This window comes from Pristiophorus japonicus, chromosome 14 (genome assembly GCF_044704955.1).
Source record: "Pristiophorus japonicus isolate sPriJap1 chromosome 14, sPriJap1.hap1, whole genome shotgun sequence".
Classification (NCBI taxonomy): Eukaryota; Metazoa; Chordata; class Chondrichthyes; family Pristiophoridae; genus Pristiophorus; species Pristiophorus japonicus.
In genome coordinates this window covers 149,875,742-149,899,159 of record NC_091990.1, presented here as the reverse complement: position 1 = coordinate 149,899,159, position 23,418 = coordinate 149,875,742, and the positions used below count along the sequence as shown (strand labels likewise).

Here is a 23,418-nt window from a genome sequence, read left to right as displayed (position 1 = left end):
ATAGTGCAAGGAAGAGTAACCCCACTTTTTAAAAAAGGAGGGAGAGAGAAAATGAGGAATTATAGCCTGACATCGGTAGTGGGGAAACTGTTGGAATCAATTATTAAAGATGTAATAGCAGTGCATTTGGAAAGCAGTGACAGGATCGGTCCAAGTCAGCATGGACTTATGAAAGGGAAATCATGCTTGACAAATCTTCTGGAATTTTTTGAGGATGTAACTAGTAGAGTGGACAAGGGAGAACCAGTGGATGTGGTGTATTTGGACTTTCAAAAGGCTTTTGACAAGGTCCCACACAAGAGATTGGTGTGCAAAATTAAAGCACATGGTATTGGGGGTAATGTATTGACGTGGATAGAGAACTGGTTGGCAGACAGGAAGCAAAGAGTAAGAATAAACGGGTCCTTTTCAGAATGGTAGGCAGTGATTAGTGGGATGCCACAAGGTTCAGTGCTGGGACCCCAGCTATTTACAATATACATTAATGATTTGGACGAAGGAATTGAATGTAATAGCTCCACATTTGCAGATGAGACAAAGCTGGATGGCAGTGTGAGCTGTGAGGAGGATGCCAAGAGGCTGTAGGGTGACTTGGACAGGTTAGGTGAGTGGGCAAATGCATTTCAGATGCAGTATAATGTAGATAAATGTGAGGTTATCTACTTTGGTGGCAAAAACAGGAAGGCAGAATATTATCTGAATGGTGACAGATTAGGAAAAGGGGAGGTGCAACGAGACCTGGGTGTCATGGTACATCAGTCATTGAAAGTTGGCATGCAAGTACAGCAGGCGGTGAAGAAGGCAAATATCATGTTGGCCTTCATAGCAAGAGGATTTGAGTATAGGAGCAGGGAGGTCTTACTGCAGTTGTACAGGGCCTTGGTGAGGCCACACCTTGAATATTGTGTACAGTTTTGGTCTCCTAATCTGAGGAAGGACATTCTTGCTATTGTGGGAGTGCAGCAAAGGTTCATCAGACTGATTCCCGGGATGGCAGGACTGACATATGAAGAAAGACTGGATCGACTAGGAATATATTCACTGGAATTTAGAAGAATGAGAGGGGATCTCATAGAAACATAAAAAATTCTGAATTGGACAAGTTAGATGCAGGAAGAATGTTCCTAATGTTGGGGAAGTCCAGAACCAAGGGTCACAGTCTAAGGATAAGGAGTAAGCCATTTAGGACCGAGATGAGAAGAAACTTCTTCACTCTCAGAATTGTGAACCTGTGGAATTCTCTATCACAGAAAGTTGTCGAAGCCAGTTCGTTGGATATATTCAAAAGGGAGTTGGATGTGGCCCTTGCAGCTAAAGGGATCAAGGGTATGGAGAGAAAGCAGGAATGGGGTACTGAAGTTGCATGATCAGCCATGATCATATTGAATGGTTGTACAGGCTCGAAGGGCCGAGTGGCGTACTCCTGCACCTATTTTCTATGTTTACGCAGAGGACTGGAGCTAGCAGGATGAACTTGCTGTTAGAAATGGCTGTAGTTTTACCAAACATTATACCAATAATCTGCTGGTGAACTGTAGTAACCCTGTGTTAAAGTTTGACAGGAGGTATTGGGACAAAAAGTTTTTTTTTGTCAGTTTTTCTTGCATTCTGCATTGCTAGAAATAGCCTATAAGGGGTTGACACCAAGGTCTCAGGATTTTTCAAAGCAAACAAATTAAAAAGAAAGACTTGCATTTGTATCGCACCTTGGGACATCCTAAAGCATTTTACAACTAATTAGTTCCGTTCCAAACAATCTGTCTGCAGTGGTTTTTGAAAGTGTCAATTGATGCTGAGAATAGTTCATATTTCAAGGTGTGAATTATTTGGAACTATTGCATTCAATGACACGCATCTTCTGCCATTGCCAGAGATTGACTGCATTCAGCATTGATGAATGGCTCTTTGGTCTTGTGTATTTGAGAGGTGCAACCATCTACTGATTTTCTTTCAGGATGGATGTGGGGGTGGTCCGAAACTACCTGGACATAGGTCAAAGGATCGGCTACAGCCTGGGGTAGTGGCTTTAATTGACAGCTGTTGAGACCTCTTGAGGAGGAGACAGGGTCATTATTTGGCTGTGGTTCTCTGACAGTTTCTGGTCAGACGTCTCATATTTCAGAATTGTATTGGGGGCGAACCTACAGTCAGTGTCAGTCACTGAGAATTTTGCAGTCAACAGCTGCAAGGGTGTTTGTTTTAAAAGTTCCAGGGCCAGCTCAGCAGAGATGAGCTCGATTTCAAACAGTAACCTGTTTTATAACAAAAATAATATTGTGCATTCATTTCGATCCTTTAATGTAGAAAAACACTCATGTTTAATCAGGTAAGAAATGGGTCTATACTTTAAAGTCTGGGCAGAGAAATATACATTTTAGTGTTCTGTTTACTGTTCATCTGATTATGTAAATAAAACCACATTTTGGTCTGAAAGCCTGCATTTTGGTCTAATGAGATATCCAGTCCTTTTGAAGAGTATAGAATCATGTGGCAATACACGCTACATTCCAATTGTTAACATACAGAGCAAAGTTCTCCATTATGATCCCTGGATCTCTCTCATTTACCTAGATATTTGGCAGAAAAGGTGGACTCTGGATTGTAGGAGACTTGAGGTCCACTTGCGAGAGTGCCCTGTGATGCTGAACTGAAGGAAGTGTGTAGCGTAATAACTCAAATATTCCATGTTTAATATTGCTGTCTTTTATCAGAGCATTTGCTCTGTCAGTGGATCTAGAAGAATATTGACATCAATGTTCCTTTTTTAATTTAGGATGCACGGCCCGTTTAAGGGGCTGCTCAACCCATTCAAAATGTTGCGCATGCAGGGTTTTCCCCCCATTTAAAAGCCAATGAGCCGGCTGCATGGCAGCCCCAGAGCACTGCGTGGCCAAGTAGCCGGGCAGCTTAAAGAGAATATTGATTGACATTCCTCATTTTGATGAGCAAAGTTCTTGTTTGCAATATGTTTATCTTTTGCAGTACAATATTCAAGTTAACTGCAAATCACTCCTTTAACATTCTCTATTGTAGATTGATGTCTCCAAATATGAAGCATTGATATGTGAATGTGTCATTCACTGGTTTCCTGTAGTTGCAGTGCTGGGTATTAATGATGCAAAGCCCACATCTGCACAGTTTGCAAATATTTTGTAGGTATTGAAATAATTGATCTGAGCTCTCAAAAAAAGCAACAATGTCACTTAGAGGGTTTCGGTAAACCACTATACAAAATTATCTATTAAAGCTGCTTTGTGGTTTTACTGCTTTTGTAGAGAAACTGTTGGAGTCCATTATTAAAGTAGTAGTAGCAGGACATTTGGAAAAGCATAATTCGGTCAGGCAACGTCAGCATGGATTTATGAAAGGGAAGTCATGTTTAACAAATTTGCTGGAATTCTTTGAGGATGTAACGAACAGGGTGAATAAAGGGGAACCAGTGGATGTGGTGTACTTGGACTTCCGCAAGGCATTTGACGAAGTGCCACATAAAAGGTTACTGCACAAGATAAAAGTTCACTGGGTTGGGGGTAATATATTAGCATGGATAGAGGATTGACTAACGAACAGAAAACAGAGAGTACGGATAAATGGTTCATTCTCTGGTTGGCAATCAGTAACTAGTGGGGTGCCGCAGGGATCAGTGCTGGGACCCCAACTATTTGCAATCTATATTAACGACTTGGAAGAAGGGACTGAGTGTAACATAGCCAAGTTTGCTGATGATACAAAGATGGGAGGGAAAGCAATGTGTGAGGAGTACATAAAAAATCTGCAAAAGGACATAGGCTAAGTGAGTGGGCAAAAATTTGGCAGATGGATTATAATGTTGGAAAGTGTGAAGTCATGCACTTTGGCAGAAAAAATCCAAGAGCAAGTTATTATTTAAATAGAGAAAGATTGCAAAGTGCGGCAGTACAGCGGGACCTGGGGTTACTTATGCATGAAACACAAAAGGTTAGTATGCAGGTACAGCAAGTGATCAGGAAGGCCAATGGAATCTTGGCCTTTATTGTAAAGGGGAAGGAGTATAAAAGTAGGGAAGTCTTGCTACAGTTATACAGGGTATTGGTGAGGCCACACCTGTAATACTGCGTGCAGTTTTGGTTTCCATATTTACAAAAGGATATACTTGCTTTGGAGGCAGTTCAGAAAGGTTCACTTGGTTGATTCCGGAGATGAGGGGGTTGACCTAATGAGGAAAGGTTGAGTAGGTTGGGCCTCTACTCATTGGAATTCAGAAGAATGAGACGTGATCTTATCGAAACGTATAAGATTATGAGGGGGCTTGACAGGGTGGATGCAGAGAGAATGTTTCCACTGATGGGGGAGACTGGAACTAGAGGGCATGATCTTAGAATAAGGGGCTGCCCATTTAAAACTGAGATGAGAAATTTCTTCTCCGAGGGTTGTAAATCTGTGGAATTCGCTGTCTCAGAGCTGTGGAAGCTGGGACACTGTCTATCTCTGTCTTAAATTTATTCGGTTTCTTAACCGAAGGGAATAAGGGGTTATGGGGAGCGGGCAGGGAAGTGGAACTGAGTCCATGATCGGATCTGCCATGAGCGTATTAAATGGTGGAGTAGGCTCGAGGGGCCGCAAGGCCTACTCCTGCTCCTATTACTTATGTACTTATGTAAATCAAAATTTACAGTAAACAGACATTTTGCTGTAGTGACCTATGAACACCTTGATTTCCTGAATATAATTAGTGCACGTTTTTGAATGATGGGAGAAGGGTTTCCAAATATTGTATCATCCAGTCACTACAATTGTCGTACAGATAATTGCTTTTACTAGTATCTGTTTCAATACTAGTACAGGTTGAGCGTCTGAAATCCGGAGTTCTGAAATTTGGACATTTAAAAAAAAAATCGATTACTGCTGTGAGTTGGGCCTAGGGAAGGGGAAAAACACCCTAAAAAATTTCCAAAAAATAAAAATTCACAAACCCTTACCTACTAGATCGCTGAAAAAGAATTAAAACATAAAAACTTTAAGTTGCCTTTTTTGTAGATTTTCAGTGCAGGTTTTTCCCGGCCATCGCTAACCCGCAGCCGACGCTGCCGAACCCGGGTCCACCACCCAGGTGTTTTCGGATTCAGGATGTCGGAAAGACGTTCCGAAATCTGAAAATACCTGAACCTCGGCCCGGCGTTTCCGGAGTTGGGATGTCAAAGACGTTCAGAAATCCGGAACAGCCTTGGTCCGGAGGTTTCCAGATTTTGGAAGCTCTACCTGTATTAGCGCATGTATCTTCTAGGAACAGTGTGGCCCTTTAGAGCAGATTCTTTTCACCCGAAGCAAGGTGCTCAAATCCAGTTTGAGAGGAAAGATTCACCCTCTTGTTATTAAGGGCTCTAAATTGAGAATTTGAAGTAGTCGAAACCCAGTCCTTGACAGAAACAAGACTACACTCCCCAAATGATTCACAAATGACACAATAGAGTGAGTGTAAGAAACGCTCATGATAGGAGAAAATGTCAAGTGAGTGCAGCAAGACACCTCTAATGTCATTTAGTTTGAAGGAACATTTTAGATCTGTTTAAAGGGAGGTTGCAATTGCATCTAAGCTTCATGCTTCCAAGTGGGTACAGAATCACTGCTCCATAAATTAAAAATGCAGTGTCATGTTAAAATTGGAGTCCCCAATTTACTTTTTAGGTGCACAAGAATTGTTAACATTATGTGAATGGAATACAGTAATAAATATATGCTGTTATTGACCCATGTGAAACTTTACTTCAGAGGAAGTTAAATGTTTCATTGGTCAAAGAGTACAGGAAATTCCTGTCGTTTTAAAACTGCATTACATGATGTATTTTTGCTAGTCTACAGTACGTAAATGGCTTTTCTCTGGAATTGGTTCAAGCACTAAGACAAAGATGGAATGTGCTGATAAATTTCACTGTCATGTGTGCAACTGTGTAAAATATTATTTTTATGCCACACCCAGGAACCGTCTCTAGCTTCTTGGTTTTAAAATAACTGCAGAGGCTGATAAACTGATTAGAAGCACATGCATATCTTAATAGTCATCTAACTATGTCCAGGCAGAAACCACAGACGCATGCTGGCTCCAAAAGTTCCATTCTTTAAAACATGACTGGATAGCATATCGGCTAGCTCTTGATTAGTAACGCTATTTTTTTCTTCCTAGCAACTACCAGATGTAAGATCGCCTTCTGCCAAAACCATTTTGTCACCAAAGAATATAGTTTGTAACATTCTCTACATTTATTATTTGTAGTGGTGAAAGCATACATCTTCATAAATAACAAATCAGAGCTGTCAATTTAAAATGTCTTGATTACTTGCCTTTTGTTTGCCACTACGAATAGTGAAATTAAAACCATCTTGCAAATTTGGAGTTCTAGTTGGATCATGGCAGGCTTCCTTCTAGAATTTGTGATGCTGAACTAACATAACTGCCAACCTTCCCCATCCTTCAAATGGCTTAATTGATGTTTACCTTGCATGTTTCCCATTTCGGGGTATCACTTAGGTGGGGTTAATGGACAGATGGGTTATTGTGAAAAGCAATTAAGCTTTATCTTAAAGTTTTAATTATTGCATATCTTCCTGTTTATCCATTCTGTATATCTATCGATCACTGAATAACGAGGTGAATTTGTCGGACACGCAAAATTTCAGAGTTCCATAACTTAACTTCAGCGTAAGATGGCAAAGTAATGGTATGTTTAAACAACAATTTTTATGTGCTTAGCATCTTTAACATATAAAATATGTGCCAAGCAACTTCAGAGGTGTAATCAGAAAAGAATGGGCACCATCTAAAGAAGGAGATATTAGAGGGGTGACCAAAAATTTGATTGGAGGTGACTTTTAAGAATGGTCTTGAAAGAGAAGGCAGGAGGAGGGTTTAGGGAGGGAATTCTCGAGAGTGTGGTCTGGTAGTTAGTAAACTCTCCAAATCTAGGTCCCTCAAAAGGAGAATGACAAGTTTGTCACATTCTATTTTTTACCATTATTGGTAATACGTTGGGCGGCATCAGAAGGGATGGTCTCGGGTATTTCTGAAAGAATCTAATGCATTCTGCTTGCCGTATTAAACAATGGGTTGCTCAGGTTCTCTCACTTGCAGTATTATAGCTCTGCACAGCTCGATGGGTCTTGAATATATCGATTGGAAAATAGAAGGTGCATCTGCTCCAGTTGTGTTTTTTTTTAAGTGTTTCATGAAAACCTTGAGTGGAGTATCTACCTTTCCTTTTAATTGCAATTCACACCCTGTACAGTCTGGAGTGTTATTTTCACCTACTCACTGTCCAGATAAATAATAGTGAGATCCAGGGATCATACTGAGAAACCTTATTGGTATACATCAACTTACTGGCAAGTATGTCATGCTGCCATGAGATTCTCCTCTTCCTGGGGCAGAGTGAACATAGAAAGAACAAACTTGCATTTATATAGAACCTTTCACACATTTGGGATGTCCCAAAATGCTTCACAACGAATTAATTACTTTTAAATTATAGTCACTGTTAGCAGACAAATGAAGCAACCAATTTGTACACAGCAAGGTCCCACAAACAGCAATGAGACGAATGACCAGTTAATCTGCTTTGGAGATGTTGGTGGAGTGATGAATGTTAACTAGGAGTACGAGAATTCTTTGACCTTTGGGGAAAACATGCATGGGCTCTTTTACACCCATTTGAACGGCTGCATATTGTGATACCACAAATCCCAGCCAAAATTAAGATGATTGGGTAATTCCCCCGTCAATCATTCCAGCAAACTGCATTCCTGTAATCCATATAATTTGTATAATGTAACAATCCTCCACTCATTGCATTTTGCTGGAGAAATAATCCTGCTTTTATTGAGACTACTGCTGTAGTTTGTAGAGACTCTCTTTAACTAGACTTTGCTTGCTGTAAGCCCCGCTCTACCTCCAGTTCATTGGCTAACTCAGTGGTGTCAATACTCACTTTGATTATGAACACAGTTCTAAAGGCAGGGAATTGCTCCATGTCTGCCGGCCCCTCTCTCTCTCTCTCTCAGGGCTGACTGAATTCAGCAGCCGGCAGCAAAAAGATTGTCTGTATTTTAAAAGTCTGAACCAGTTTATCTTCACTTGGTGATGAGTACGATACATGGCACTGCACTTCGATGTCAAGACCATCAAAGGGTCTAACATATTGCAAAATCCTTCTGGAGGTTGTTGTCCATCATATGGTTGATGAGGAAATTTGCTTTTGGAAAGCTTCACCTGGAGCTTGGGTATGTAAATACAAGCTCATATATTCAGATCCACATGTACAGAGACGAGCAATTGCTGCTGGAACTCTGCACTTCAATTGATCAAATCAATGTTTGATGTGGTTTGCATGTGGCCATATTGTGGTCAGGAGGATGGTGGCAGTTGTACTACCATGTCACTTGGCAGGAATTTCTGGGATTGATTGCTGGCATAGCTCAGTGGCTCAAATCAGTTACCTAATGATGATCTAGTGATTAGCCTCTGAGGGAGGTGGAGATGGTAAATATTAGGTTGGCCTCAAGATGATCAGGCAAACTGCAACACTACTTTTGTGGGTCTCAGTGGTTTGGTTTGGAGACCCTTAAGCAAGGTAATGTTTTATTTGCATAAAGCACCTGACTACCCACAAACATTCAACAAAGTACAGTTTGGAAAGTCTGTCTACCATTTAGTCTACGTCCACAGACCTTTCATTGCTATTTAGAAAGAAACTCCAGGCATAATGTTTGGCTCTTTGACAATGCCACCTCAATCAGTTGAATTGAGATCCAGCAAAATTAACATAGAAACATAGAAAATAGGTGCAGGAGTAGGCCATTCGGCCCTTCTAACCTGCACCGCCATTCAATGAGTTCATGGCTGAACATTCAACTTCAGTACCCCATTCCTGCTTTCTCGCCATACCCCTTGATCCCCCTAGTAGTAAGGACCTCATCTAACTCCTTTTTGAATATATTTAGTGAATTGGCCTCAACAACTTTCTGTGGTAGAGAATTCCACAGGTTCACCACTCTCTGGGTGAAGAAGTTCCTCCGCATCTCGGTCCTAAATGGCTTACCCCTTATCCTTAGACTGTGACCTCTGGTTCTGGACTTCCCCAACATTGGGAACATTCTTCCTGCATCTAACCTGTCTAACCCCGTCAGAATTTTATATGTTTCTATGAGGTCCCCTCTCATTCTTCTGAACTCCAGTGAATACAAGCCCAGTTGATCCAGTCTTTCTTGATAGGTCAGTCCCGCCATCCCGGGAATCAGTCTGGTGAACCTTCGCTGCACTCCCTCAATAGCAAGAATGTCCTTCCTCAGGTTAGGAGACCAAAACTGTACACAATACTCCAGGTGTGGCCTCACCAATGCCCTGTACAACTGTAGCAACACCTCCCTGCCCCTGTACTCAAATCCCCTCGCTATGAAGGCCAACATGCCATTTGCTTTCTTAACCGCCTGCTGCACCTGCATGCCAACCTTCAATGACTGATGTACCATGACACCCAGGTCTCTTTGCACCTCCCCTTTTCCTAATCTGTCACCATTCAGATAATAGTCTGTCTCTCTGTTTTTACCACCAAAGTGGATAACCTCACATTTATCCACATTATACTTCATCTGCCATGCATTTGCCCACTCACCTAACCTATCCAAGTCGCTCTGCAGCCTCACAGCATCCTCCTCGCAGCTCACACTGCCACCCAACTTAGTGTCATCCGCAAATTTGGAGATTCTACATTTAATCCCCTCATCTAAATCATTAATGTACAGTGTAAACAGCTGGGGCCCCAGCACAGAACCTTGCGGTACCCCACTAGTCACTGCCTGCCATTCTGAAAAGTACCCATTTACTCCTACTCTTTGCTTCCTGTCTGACAACCAGTTCTCAATCCATGTCAGTACACTACCCCCAATCCCATGTGCTCTAACTTTGCACATCAATCTCTTGTGTGGGACCTTGTCGAACGCCTTCTGAAAGTCCAAATATACCACATCAACTGGTTCTCCCTTATCCACTCTACTGGAAACATCCTCAAAAAATTCCAGAAGATTTGTCAAGCATGATTTCCCTTTCACAAATCCATGCTGACTTGGACCTATCATGTCACCTCTTTCCAAATGCACTGCTATGACATCCTTAATAATTGATTCCATCATTTTACCCACTACCGATGTCAGGCTGACCAGTCTATAATTCCCTGTTTTCTCTCTCCCTCCTTTTTTAAAAAGTGGGGTTACATTGGCTACCCTCCACTCCATAGGAACTGATCCAGAGTCAATGGAATGTTGGAAAATGACTGTCAACGCATCCACTATTTCCAAGGCCACCTCCTTAAGTACTCTGGGATGCAGTCCATCAGGCCCTGGGGATTTATCGGCCTTCAATCCCATCAATTTCCCCAACACAATTTCCCGGCTAATAAGGATTTCCCTCAGTTCCTCCTCCTTACTAGACCCCCCCGACCCCTTTTATAACCGGAAGGTTGTTCGTGTCCTCCTTCGTGAATACCGAACCAAAGTACTTGTTCAATTGGTCCGCCATTTCTTTGTTCCCCGTTATGACTTCCCCTGATTCTGACTGCAGAGGACCTACGTTTGTCTTTACTAACCTTTTTCTCTTTACATATCTATAGAAACTTTTGCAATCCGTCTTAATGTTCCCTGCAAGCTTCTTCTCATACTCCATTTTCCCTGCCCTAATCAAACCCTTTGTCCTCCTCTGCTGAGTTCTAAATTTCTCCCAGTCCCCAGGTTCGCTGCTATTTCTGGCCAATTTGTATGCCACTTCCTTGGCTTTAATACTATCCCTGATTTCCCTTGATAGCCACGGTTGAGCCACCTTCCCTTTTTTATTTTTATGCCAGACAGGAATGTACAATTGTTGTAGTTCATCCATGCGGTCTCTAAATGTCTGCCATTGCCCATCCACAGTCAACCCCTTAAGTATCATTCGCCAATCCATCCCAGCCAATTCACGCCTCATACCTTCAAAGTTAGCCTTCTTTAAGTTCTGGACCATGGTCTCTGAATTAACTGTTTCATTCTCCATCCCAATGCAGAATTCCATCATATTATGGCCACTCTTCCCCAAGGGGCCTCGCACAACGAGATTGCTAATTAATCCTCTCTCATTACATAACACCCAGTCTAAGATGGCCTCCCCCCTAGTTGGTTCCTCGACATATTGGTCTAAAAAACCATCCCTTATGCACTCCAGAAAATCCTCCTCCACCGTATTGCTTCCAGTTTGGTTAGCCCAATCTATGTGCATATTAAAGTCACCCATTATAACTGCTGCACCTTTATTGCACGCACCCCTAATTACCTGTTTGATGCCCTCCCCAACATCACTACTACTGTTTGGAGGTCTGTACACAACTCCCACTAACGTTTTTTGCCCTTTGGTGTTCTGCAGCTCTACCCATATAGATTCCACATCATCCAAGCTAATGTCCTTCCTAACTATTGCCTTAATCTCCTCCTTAACCAGCAATGCTACCCCACCTCCTTTAAGAGCTGCTTCCCAGTAAATATCCTGACCCTGATGACCAAGTTTGCAAAACTGTAGCTGAGAAATTAGCTACTCCCTCATTAATGAATTTCAGCTATTTTGTGAACCAGTGTCCAAGTTTAACGTAGCAAGGTTCCCCCAGTGGTTGAATAGGTAAATACACCATGTAATGTGGTGTATACAAACCAAAATGTCTTGGGTTTGATCGCTGGTCAATGCTGAATTAGTTGACCTTGTCCAGACTAATGAGGTTGGTGTAGTTAGCTCTCGTGCCAGGGAGAGGAAAAATGAGCTAGTGTTTCAGCACCTGTTCCTGTTTAATAACTCTTGCTGGAGAATGCATGTTTGAATGGATGAGAACAGCATAAAGAGAAATTGACAGAGATGGTTAATATTCTTCAGTTCCTGTAGAAAGGTTTGTACCAAGTTTATAGTTTGATATTACACAATAAAATAAAAATAAAATCAACTGAGTTCATGGACATTAACTTTTAATTCTTCACTGAGCTGTTGCTGTAAATTTGCCTTTTGTAATTTATATAATTTTAAAGCATTTTTATGTTGCACAACATTGTGTTTGTATGATATCTTTAGAACATAACTAGTAATACATAATTAAGTCATTGTACAAACTGATATGTCTGGGTTGAGTAAAGTGTATTTGTGCAAATTGAGGTCAATCTACCGTGGCCATTGTACAACATACAATATAACTGCCAACAAAATACCTACACGGCATAATTTATTTATAGCATCAGTAAATAGCTCTGGATATTGTTTGGCACAAACATTCTAATTTCCTGTGTTGCGTGGCAACAATAGTAAATCTACTTTTAATGTCCTGGAGAAGAAGCGAACCCATTACTTAATTTCTGCTGAAGCAAGGAAAGAATATTCTGCACATGTTCGTACCTGAAGCTCAATGGGCGCACATTTTGATTGATATTGCCATTTCCAGAGTTTAAAAATAATGCACCTATTAGTGGTATGACCCTCTAAACAGATCTAAAATAGTGTCGGTAGTTATGAAACACACAAAAAGGATATTCATATGACTTTGCTTTAAGTGCCCTCTGAGCCTTAAGATCAAGTGGATTACTCTGGTCAATTCTGATATTTCATGAATGAATCTTCTACTTCTCTCTCCACTCAACCCCAAATGAGTATGCTTTGTGATCTTTGGTTATTAACTTTAATAAGTATATTTTACTATTTTAATAGCTTTACTTGTAGTGACGATTACTAGATTATGAAACTATTTTCTGTCCTAAAAGCGACTCCGATTGCTCAAAGAAAATCTGCTTCCCCAATACCACAGGTTTTAAACAAACACATGGTTAGGATTAGCCAAAACTAAGGCCAGTTTTAAAAAAATTGCAGAAGATTGTGATTAAACCTGAGGGGATTTGATCTCCTTTCCCTTCGAGAAAATATGGCCTATTGATATATTGATATCCTCTGTTGCTAAATCGGTAAATGTATTTTTAAATTGTTAATCCTCCCGTTAGGACAATTCATGGAGCCATTCTCTCCACCTGCTTTTCCCCCTGAGCCTTTCAGTATCCTCCACCCCTTTCATCCGAGTTTATACTGGCACTTCATTCACTTCCTATTCCCATGACCCCCATCTGCCTGTTCACACTGACACCTTTTACCTCTTCACTTTCTACCTCTTTCTCCTGCCCCCCCACAAACCACCTTCCAGTTCACAGTCAACCGTAGCTGTCGCTGCTTCTCTGCTTTTACCCAATGCCCCTGCTCTGAGATCAAACTATGTTGCGGGCAGGAAATCCTGATCTGAGAAAACTATTGCAAGATTGAAAATTTTCACTGCATCATGTTGCACAGTTTGATCTCCCAGAGCAGTAGCAGCATCAAATCTTTTATCAAACATTTTCCTATGAAATGTGGATTACATTTAATGAGTTGTAATTTAGTGTATAACTGATAACTGGGATTGGTGAGGATTGTGATGGTTTTTTGTGAATTCAACAATACAAGTGCCTCAATTTTTCTAATTACATGCAAAATTCATATAAAATTGGGACTCTTAGGCAGAATTTACAGTCTGACTACATGTGGTCAAAATACTCCAGCACAATTTATGTTTGAAATGAATCCCTATGTGGTCCAGAGCTGTAAGATAATGACATTTGTTCAACCTGTAATTTTTGTATCTTGTCTGATAAATTAACTACCTCCTTCATTTACTACTTGCATCGTAAGCTACCCAATGTAGCGCTGAGCATGGGATTAAGGGATGCTTTTACAATTTTAATCTTTTTACACTTTTTGCAGATCTTGCAGTGAGCACAATTGTTGGGTACCAAATACTACAGAGCACCTGACTGATATGTGGGCTGTAGAACACTAAATGGCATACAAATTAAAGTGCTCTTGAACAAGCTTGATTGTATTTTAATTTCATGGTTGATGGGTGTCTATTTTCCCTGATTTGGTATGTATTTTTTGTCTCTGAATTTGGTTAAATGACCTATTTTCTTTTACAGGCGGTTGGCTGGCAATGACTTGTCTTACATTCACCCGGAGGCTTTGTCTGGTCTGTACCAACTGAAAGTTTTGTAAGTATTAGTCCATTCTTTCCAGCTCAGGAATTCTTCAATATATACTCAATGCAGCTGTCCAAAATTGGGCAGTGATGCATAAAAGTGGGTTAGGACTTGGTTTGTGTCTAACATGACTGAGTATAATTTGGGTTTTAAAATGTTGCGTGGCCCTAAGTTAAATCTAATTTTTTACAGCAGTGGTACTGACCGTATAGTGGAATACAGTACAGTAATGCCAATAGTCTGTATAATTAGATCATGCTTTTCCACCTGAATGTATGAATTTGACCCACCCTCCACATTCCATTCCCTGGGTGTGTACAGGTGACCTGTTCCCAAGCCTCAACTGTATATTGCATATTGGCTGCTACAACCGGCAAACAAATGCTGTGTGGGTTGACTTGCCTTCTAAACCAGTCTAATTGCCATAGTTTTTCCCAGCATATGCTGACTGAGATGGAAAATTCATCAAGGGTATAAACCTGCATTGTATCATTTCGGAGTGCTGCACATTGATGCATGAATATTCTTTGCCACGGTACCAAAAAGGAGTTAAATCTTAAAATATTTCAAGCTATAGACTGATTTGTTTGCTCCCGCACGCAGTTGTTAAGTGATTGATCATTTTCAGCTTCTAAATAGTCTGTCTCCAATGAGCACTACTGACTACCTGAAGCAAATTGCTGGTGTTGAGCCAAAAACAAACATTTTAATTAGATGTAAATTCTATAAACTCATCTCTCTTTTTAGATTGTATTATGATTGTATTATGCATTCGTCACTTATCAGTATTTATAGTTTAAAAGTGAGCTTTCTTTGAAAATTGATTCTCTTATTGCAGTTAAGTATCTTGAAATGTGTTCTAATCCTATGAGAAGTAGGAGTGTAGCTTTAAATGGTATTCATCATTTTTATGATTGTATACTGCTGTGATTCTCAAACTTCTTTTGATTAAAGGACCCCTTTTCAAAACAATTAGCAATCACTGACCCCCCTCTCTCCTCCCTCCCCCCCCCCCCCCCCCATCTAAATTATAATACTACCTAATACTCCTTCAATGAAAGTGCTGCATGTAAAGAGTTTTTATGCTTTTAAGAAAAGTTATTTACTTGGCTATCAGTGAGATGGGTATGCCTGCTTCTCACAGCAATTCTGGGTATTCTGCAGCAACAGATGGCCACTGTTAGCCACTTAGTGCTGAACACGCTGGTTCCAAGGCCCGCTTGCCTTTTCTCATTGAGAGAGAACACCAGGGCAGGCTGGGGCTATAAAAGGCGAGCAGCCCTGGAACCACAGTGGCGGCCCCGACCTGCGTGAAAACGCCAGCGGCAGGTTGGGACTATACCACTTCAGGGAACAGCGCGAGCTGGTGCAAGAAGGCGATGGCAGTGAAGAGGATGGCAAGATTGTACGTCACCATAATCCAGGTCGGTGATTGGAGCGTGAGCAGGTACAGCAGGAGCCGCAAGGTTGGGGCGAAGGAGCGGCGTGAGTTCAGGGCCCAGCTGAGGCGAGGGCCCTGGGACAGCACGGGCCAGCCCACACTGCAATATATGCACGCACTAGGTCCTTGCAACAGTCGTCTTGGTTAATCCTTGCCACTGGACCAAGACCTAGCTCTGTCAAGCCCGTGTGGTGGCTGGTTTAAAAAAAAAAAATCCACGCACAGGCATCTTCCACCCTTCAACATGTAGCTTAGGACCTGGAATATCAGGTCCTTCGTTGAAACACCTGTGAACTTGTCCCTTTTTGGTGTGGAAGCAAGTCATCCTCAATACAAGGGACCGTCTAAGAAGAAAAGAGCTGAACAATTTTTAAAGCTGTCAGCAGGCTGGCTAAGGTGAGTGAGGGCACGGGCACCCATGCACGTGCTGGAAGCATGACTCACCGCCATACTGTCCCACTGATGTGTTCTGTAACAGCTGCACTGTGGGATTGTACGTGTTTGCGTGAACACATTCAGGAGTGTGTTTGAAGGGCCCCGCAGATGCTCTGATCATGTGTTGAGAGGATGGTACAGGGTCGCGATGCCACGGAGAAGAATCGGCTCAACTAGTAGGGAGCAATGTCCCCTATAAGCCGTGCAGTGCTCTCGGCCTCCCATGCAGCCGGCTAGGCAGCTTTTCAATCTGAAAAACCGCACCAGCATTTTGAAAGGCTCCCAAAAATAAATTAACGGGAACATTGGCAGGGAGTGCCCGTTGCAAAGTGAGCGAGAGCTGTGGCCCTCTGTGAGGAGGTGGGCCCAGCCATTGAGAATAATTTGCAAGAATTAAATCCGTGTCGGTTTTATAAAGAGTTACCACTGGTAATTATTTTTAAAAAATTATTTTAAAATATTTAATCTTTATAAAGAAGGCATCGCCAATATCCTCCCCATAGAATTTAGCTGATGAGATTTTGAAGGTTCATTCCACCAAGAACCAAAAAGCCAAAAAAACTATTGGTCATTTTGATTATCTGAGTCACATTTAAAGCAGGGACCTGCGGCCGCCTTTTTTAAAAAAAAAAAGTAGGTTTGTAAGAAGGCAGCGGGATTGGAGGACATTTTGACTATCCTGCTCGGTTTCTGCCGTGTAGGAAAGGGGGTTCTTCACCCCTCCATCTGATTATCCTTTCTTTGTTCTGGCGATCCATAGCAATTCCCAGTAAAGAGTTGCCCTCCCTTATTGTCACAGATCTCTACGCATATTGACTTACCTATGAGGTTATAAAATTGAAGCTGCGCGCAAAGTATTTGTAGACAAAAAAAAATGTGCTCGTTTATATTGCGAAAACAGCCTGAGCAGACAGTGCTTGACGCAGAACTCGGTGCAAGTGCCACTGAAAAGCGCAGTCCAATTGGTGGTTAGCGGCATTTTAATAATGTCTCGCCATGCTCGTTCTGTGACACTAGACTTCCTGTGCAATTGTATCCTGGTTACTGTCTTTTTATATTTGCTTTTTGCTTTCATTTTCTTTAAGACGTGTTGAATTAGTTTTCAACTTTTGAATTACAGAGCAATATGTACCATTCAATCATTTTTCATTTTTGATTACCTGCAGTCACTTCCGGTTGCATGGACTCGCTGGAAAATGTCCGCAGACCCCACTTTGGGAAACACTAGCGTACCGAGAGAAAGATCGGATCACGTAGCTTACAAAGGAGTACAAATATGTCTGTACATATCAAAAGTTTTAAGGGGGGGAACGGGGAGTCGCAAAGGAAGAGACACAATGGAGATGGTCATATGATTATAATACAGGTGTAGCGTCGAGAATCCAGAACCCTCGGGACAGAGGCCGTGCCGGATTCAGGGCTTTTCTGGACTTTCAATCGTCTTTCTGATGTCATGAATCCGGAAACACCCGTGCCCAGTTTGGGTATTTCTGGAATTCAGAACATTAGAAAGAGGAGGGGGGAAAGTGGGGCGGGGGGGTTCCCCGCCGAGGACCTGTTCGGGTCGTCGGCCCCGTCAATGAGGTAGTCTGGTCGGGCGGGCCCCACCGCTGAGGAGCTGTTCGGGCAGCGGCGGTGAGGCGAGGTCGGGCGTCGGTGGGTCCAGATTCTGGAATATTCCAAAACTCCACATTTTCGACGCTGCACCTGTATACCTCAGCAAACTGTTCAGTTCCCTCAAATTTGGATTTGCAGTCTACATGGCTGGATTTGTCTATTGCCGCCAGAATAAAAATTCTCTAGGGGTTCTTTCTGTAATTCAACAATCACCAAGGTCAATTTTGAGAGACATCAATCCTTGGTGTTATTGCCTATGGCTGCATCCAATTATGTTACCTAACAGACAGGAAGAAGTGCATGGTGCAACTTGTGACGACCTGTTTCACCAGTGTGATTAAAAATGTTCATTTGTTTGCGCAAGTACTTGAGGTGTGTTCGGCTGGCTGCCCAGCAAGATTATGCTTGCAGATGTCTGCAGACGTTGTAACTTATTTTCTTTAATCTGTTTGTGTTTTGCCTTGCTCTCAATTCAAAAATAATGGTGTAGTCCCTGAAAATCCACTGTAAAGTTTCGTGCAGTTCAGAGCATGTTACGTAGAAATACATAGACATTGCAACATGGAAACAGGCCATTCAGCCCAATCTGTCAATGTCCACGTTTACTCTTTACATGAGCAAATAATCCGAATTGCATTTACCCGCCCTGTTCTCGTATCATTTTATCCCCATTTCTTGCATCCACCTATCCAATTTAATCTTGAATGTTGTCATAGTTGCTGCTTCAACCACTAATCCTGGAAGTGAATTCCACAGCCTCACAACTCGCTGTGTAAAAAAAAAAAAAAGTTTCTCTTGTTCTCTGTTCTAAATCTCTTGCATTTTATTCTTGTTATCTATGGCCCCTCATTCTAGGCCCAACTACTGGAAAGAGTCGGTTTCTATCTACCCTGTCCCACTGTTTTATAATTTTAAATACTAATAGCATTTCCCAATAAACTGCTGACTTTTTTTCTGGCTCCCATTTTAGCTGACCTGCTTAACGGTTCGCTCCCCTCAGGTACTGTCCCCCTCTCAAATCTGCTGTCATCACCCCCCTCATCACAAAACCTCTCCATCATTGCAAACTCCCACCCAATCTCCAACCTCCCTTTCCTTTCCAAAGTCCTTGAACATGTTGTCGCCTCCAAATCCGTGCCCATCTTTCTCGGAACTCCATGTTTGAATCTCCAATCAGATTTCCGCCCCTGCCACAGTACCGAAACGGCTCACCTCAAAGTCACAAATTACATCCTTTGTGACCATGACAAAGGCAAACTCGCTCCTCGTCCTTTGCAACCTGTCTGCAGCCTTTGACACGGTTGACGATTCCTTCCTCCTCCAATGCCCCTCCACCACCGTCCAGCTGGGTGGGCCTTCACTCGCCTGGTTCCATTCTTATCTTATCTAGAAAATCATCTGCAATGGCTTCTCTTGCCACTCCCGCATCGTTACCACTGGGGCCCCCCTTGGCCCCCTCCCATTCCTCATGTATATGCTGCCTTTTGGCAATATCATCCGAAAACATGATATCAGTTTCAACATATACGCTGACGACACCCAGTTCCCAGCTCTACCTCACTACCACTTCACTCGACCTCACCACAGTCTCAAATTGTCAGACTGCTTATCCGACATGCAGTACTGGATGAGCAGAAATTTTCTCCAATTAAATATTGGGAAGACCAAAGCGATTGTCTTCAGTCCCCGCCACAAACTCCGTTCCCTAGCCAACAACTCCATCCCTCTCCCTAGCATCTGTCCAAGTCTGAACCAGACTGTTCACAACCTTGGTGTCATATTTGACTCTGAAATGATCTTCCAACCACACATTCGCAATGTAACTAATAAAGCCTATTTCCACCTCCATAATATTGCCTGTCTTCCCCCCCCCCCCGCCTCAACTCATCTGCTGATACCCTCATCCATGCCTTTGTTACCTCTAGATTTACTATTCCAACACATTCCTGGCTGGCCTCCACATTCTACCCTACATAAACTTGAGGTCATCCAAAACTTAGCTGCCTGTGTCCTAACTCTCAGTAAGTCCCATTCACCATCATCCCTGTGCTCGCTGACCTACATTGGTTCCCGGTTAAGCTATGCCTTGACTTCAAAATTCTTGTCCTTGTTTTCAAATCTCTCCATGGCTTCGACCAACCCCCCCCCCCCGGATATATCTGCATTGCTCAAATTCTGCCCTCTTGAGTATCCCTGATTCAAATCGTTCAACCATCGGCGGCCATGCCTTTAGCTGCCAACTCCCTCACTGCACCTCTTTCCTCCTTAAAACCTACCTCTTTGACCAAGCTTTTGGTCATCTGCCCTAATTTCTTCCCGGTGTCAAAGTTTTATTTTGTAACGCTCCTTGCTTTGGGATGTTTTACTGCATTAAAGGCGCTATATAAATACAAATTGTATTGTGCTTACTTGGTCAGATGAAGAAGCTCTGAAAACTACAGAACATAAATAGGAGCAGGAGTAGGTCATTTGACTCCTCGTGCCTGCTCTGCCATTCAGTAAGATCATGGCTGATCTGAGATCTTGGGCACAGCTCCACTTCCCTGCCCGTTCCCCATAACCCATCACTCCCTTATCATTCAAAAATCTGTCTATCTCTACCTTAAATATATTCAATGACCCAGCCTCCACAGCTCTCTGGGGCAGAGAATTCCCCAGATTTATGATCCTCAGAGAAGAAATTCCTCCTCATCTCAATTCTAAATGGGCAGCCCATTATTCTTAAACTATGCCCCCTAGTTCCAGATTCTCCTGCATCTACCTTGTCGAGATACCCTCAGTATCTTGTATGTTTCAATAAGATCACCACTCATTCTTCTTAACTCCAGTGAGTTTAGACCCAACCTGCTGAACCTTTCTTCATATGTCAACCCCTTTATCTTGGGAATCAACCTAGTGAATCTTCTCTGAACTGCCTCCAAAACAAGTATATCCCTCCTTAGCTCAAGGCTGAGATCCAACAGGTGGTGGATGGAGAAAGCACAGGAGATAAAGCAGCTGGCCAACAGCCATGATGTGCGAGTATTCTTCATCGCAGTCAAGGTCACCTACGGGCCAAGGCCCCACTGCTGGCCAAGAATGGGGAAACATTCATCAAGGACACCAAGGCAGTCGGGGCCCGCTGGAAGGAGCACATCAAAGATCTCCTCAATAGAGACTCTGCCTTCGACTCGAGTGTTGTCGACTCCATCCCGCAGCATGCTACCCGCCACCACCTCAGGAAGACCCCAACACTGCACGAGGTAGAAAAAGCCATAAGACAGCTTAAAAACAACAAGGCTGCGGGTGCGGATGGAATCCCTGCTGAGGCATTGACATATGGCGGAGAGGCACTGCTGGCGCGAATACACAACCTCATCTCTCTCATCTGGAGGGAGGAGAGCATGCCGGGAGATCTCAGAGATGCAGTAATCGTGACCATCGTTTAAAAAAAGGGACAAGTCCGACTGCGGCAACTCCAGAGGAATCTCCCTGCTATCAGCCATAGGAAAAGTCGTCGCTAAAGTCCTCCTCAACTGTCTTCTTCCTATGGCCGAGGAGTTCCTCCCAGAGTCACAGTGCGGATTTTGTCCCCTACGGGGCACAGCAGACATGATTTTTGCAGCGCGACAGCTGCAGGAAAAATGCAGGGAACAGTGCCAGCCCTTATACATGGCCGCCTTCGACCTTACAAAGGCACTGTCAACCGCGAGGATCTATGGAGCATCCTCCTCCATTTCGGATGCCCCCAAAAGTTCATCGCCATCCTCAGCCTGCTCCACGACAACATGCAGGCCGTGATCCTTACCAACGGATCCATCACAGACCCAATCCACATCCGGACCAGGGTCAAACAGGGCTGCGTCTTCGCCCCTCTTCTCAATCTTTCTTATCACCATGCTCCACCTCACAGTCAACAAGCTGCTTGCTGGAGTGGAACTAAACTATCGAACCAGTGGGAACCTGTTCAACCTGCGCCGTCTCCGGGCCAGGTCCAAGACTACCCTAACCTCTGTCGTCGAGCTACAGTACGCGGACGACGCCTGCGTCTGCGCACATACAGAGGCTGAACTCCAAGTCATAGTCAACGTATGAAAGCATGGGCCTTATGCTAAACATCCGTAAGACAGAGGTCCACCACCAGCCTGTCCTCGCCTCACAGCACTGCCCCCCCCCCCCCAGTCATCAAGATCCACGGCACGGCCCTGAACACCGTGGACCACTTCCCGTATCTCGGGAGCCTCCTATCAACAAGAGCAGGTATCGACGACGAGATCCAACACCGCCTCCAGTGCGCCAGTGCAGCTTCGGCCGCCTGAGGAAAAGAGTGTTTGAAGAGCAGGCCCTCAAAACTTGCCACCAAACTCATGGTCTACAGGGCTGTAGTATGCCCTCCAGTATGGCTCAGAGACATGGACCATGTACAGCAGACACCTCAGGTCGCTGGAAAAATATCACCAACGATGTCTCCAAGACCCTACAAATCCCCTGGGAGGACAGACGCACCAACATCAGCATCTTCATCCAGGCTAACATCCCCAGCATTGAAGCATTGACCACACTCGATCAGCTCTGCTGGGCAGCCACATAGTTCGCATGCCAGACACGCGACTCCCAAAACAAGTGCTCTACTCTGAGCTCCTTCACGGCAAATGAGCCAAAGGTGGGCAGTAGAAATGTTACAAAGGACATCCTCAAAGCCTCCCTAATAAAGTGCAACATCCCCACTGACACCTGGGAGTCCCTGGCCCAAGACCGCCCTAAGTGGAGGAAGTGCATCCGGGAGGGCGCTGAGCACCTCGAGTCTCATCGCCGAGAGCACGCAGAAATCAAGCGCAGGCAGCAGAAAGAGCGTGCGGCAAACCAGTCCCACCCACTCTTTCCCTCAACAACTATCTGTCCCACCTGTGACAAAGTCTGTGGCTCTCGTATTGGACTGTTCAGCCACCAAAGAACTCACTTCAGGAGTGGAAGCAAGTCTTCCTCGATTCCGAGGGACTGCCTATGATGATGGATCCCTCCTTAAATAAGGAGAACAAAACTGTATGCAGTACTCTAGGTGTGGTCTCACAAATACCCTGTACAGTTGTAGCAGGACTTTCCTGCTTTTATGCTCCATCCCCCTTACAATAAAGGCCAACATTCCATTTGCCTTCCTGATTACTTGCTGTACATACACAAGGGACCCCAGCATTTTATAATCTCCCTCCATGTAAATAATTTGCTTTTTATAACCTCACAATTTCCCACGTTATACTCCATCTACCAAATGTTTGCCCACTCACGTAGACTGTCTATATCCCTTTGCAGTTTCTTTGTGTCCTCCTCACAACTTGCTTTCCCATCTTTGTGTCATCAGCAAACTTGGCTACATTACACTCAGTCCCTTTATCCAAGTCATTAATATAGATTGTAAATAGTTGAGGCCTCAGCACCGATCCCTGTGGCACCCCACTGGTTACAGTTTGCCAACCAGAAAATGACCCATTTATCCCGACTCTGTTCTGTTAGCCAATCCTCTCTCCGTGCTAATTTATTACCCCCAACTCCATGCTTTTTTATCTTGCGCAGTAACCTTTTATGTGGCACCTTTTCGAATACCTTCTGGAAATCCAAAAACACCACATCCACTGGTTCCCCCTTATCCACCCTGCTTGTTATATCCTCAAAGAACTCCAGCAAATTTGTCAAACATGATTTCCCTTTCATAAAACCATGCTGACTCTGCTTGACTGCATTATGATTTTCCAAATGTCCTGCTACTGCTTCCTTAATAATGGACTACAACATTTTCCCAAAGACAGATGTTGGGCTAAATGGTCTATAGTATCCTGCTTTCTGTTTCCCTCTTTTTTTAAATAGGG

The 23,418-nt window shown here is 43.3% G+C and overlaps 1 protein-coding gene across 1 annotated transcript in view; it reads left to right on the top strand.

The window, feature by feature from the left end:
* lgr4 (leucine-rich repeat containing G protein-coupled receptor 4) overlaps positions 1-23,418 on the top strand; it is a 162,302-nt gene that overhangs the window by 41,997 nt on the left and 96,887 nt on the right. Inside the window, exons 4-5 of the mRNA XM_070899688.1 lie at positions 6,212-6,246; positions 14,023-14,094. Coding sequence (XP_070755789.1) covers positions 6,212-6,246; positions 14,023-14,094 — 107 coding nt within the window. The remainder of the gene's footprint in view (positions 1-6,211; positions 6,247-14,022; positions 14,095-23,418) is intronic.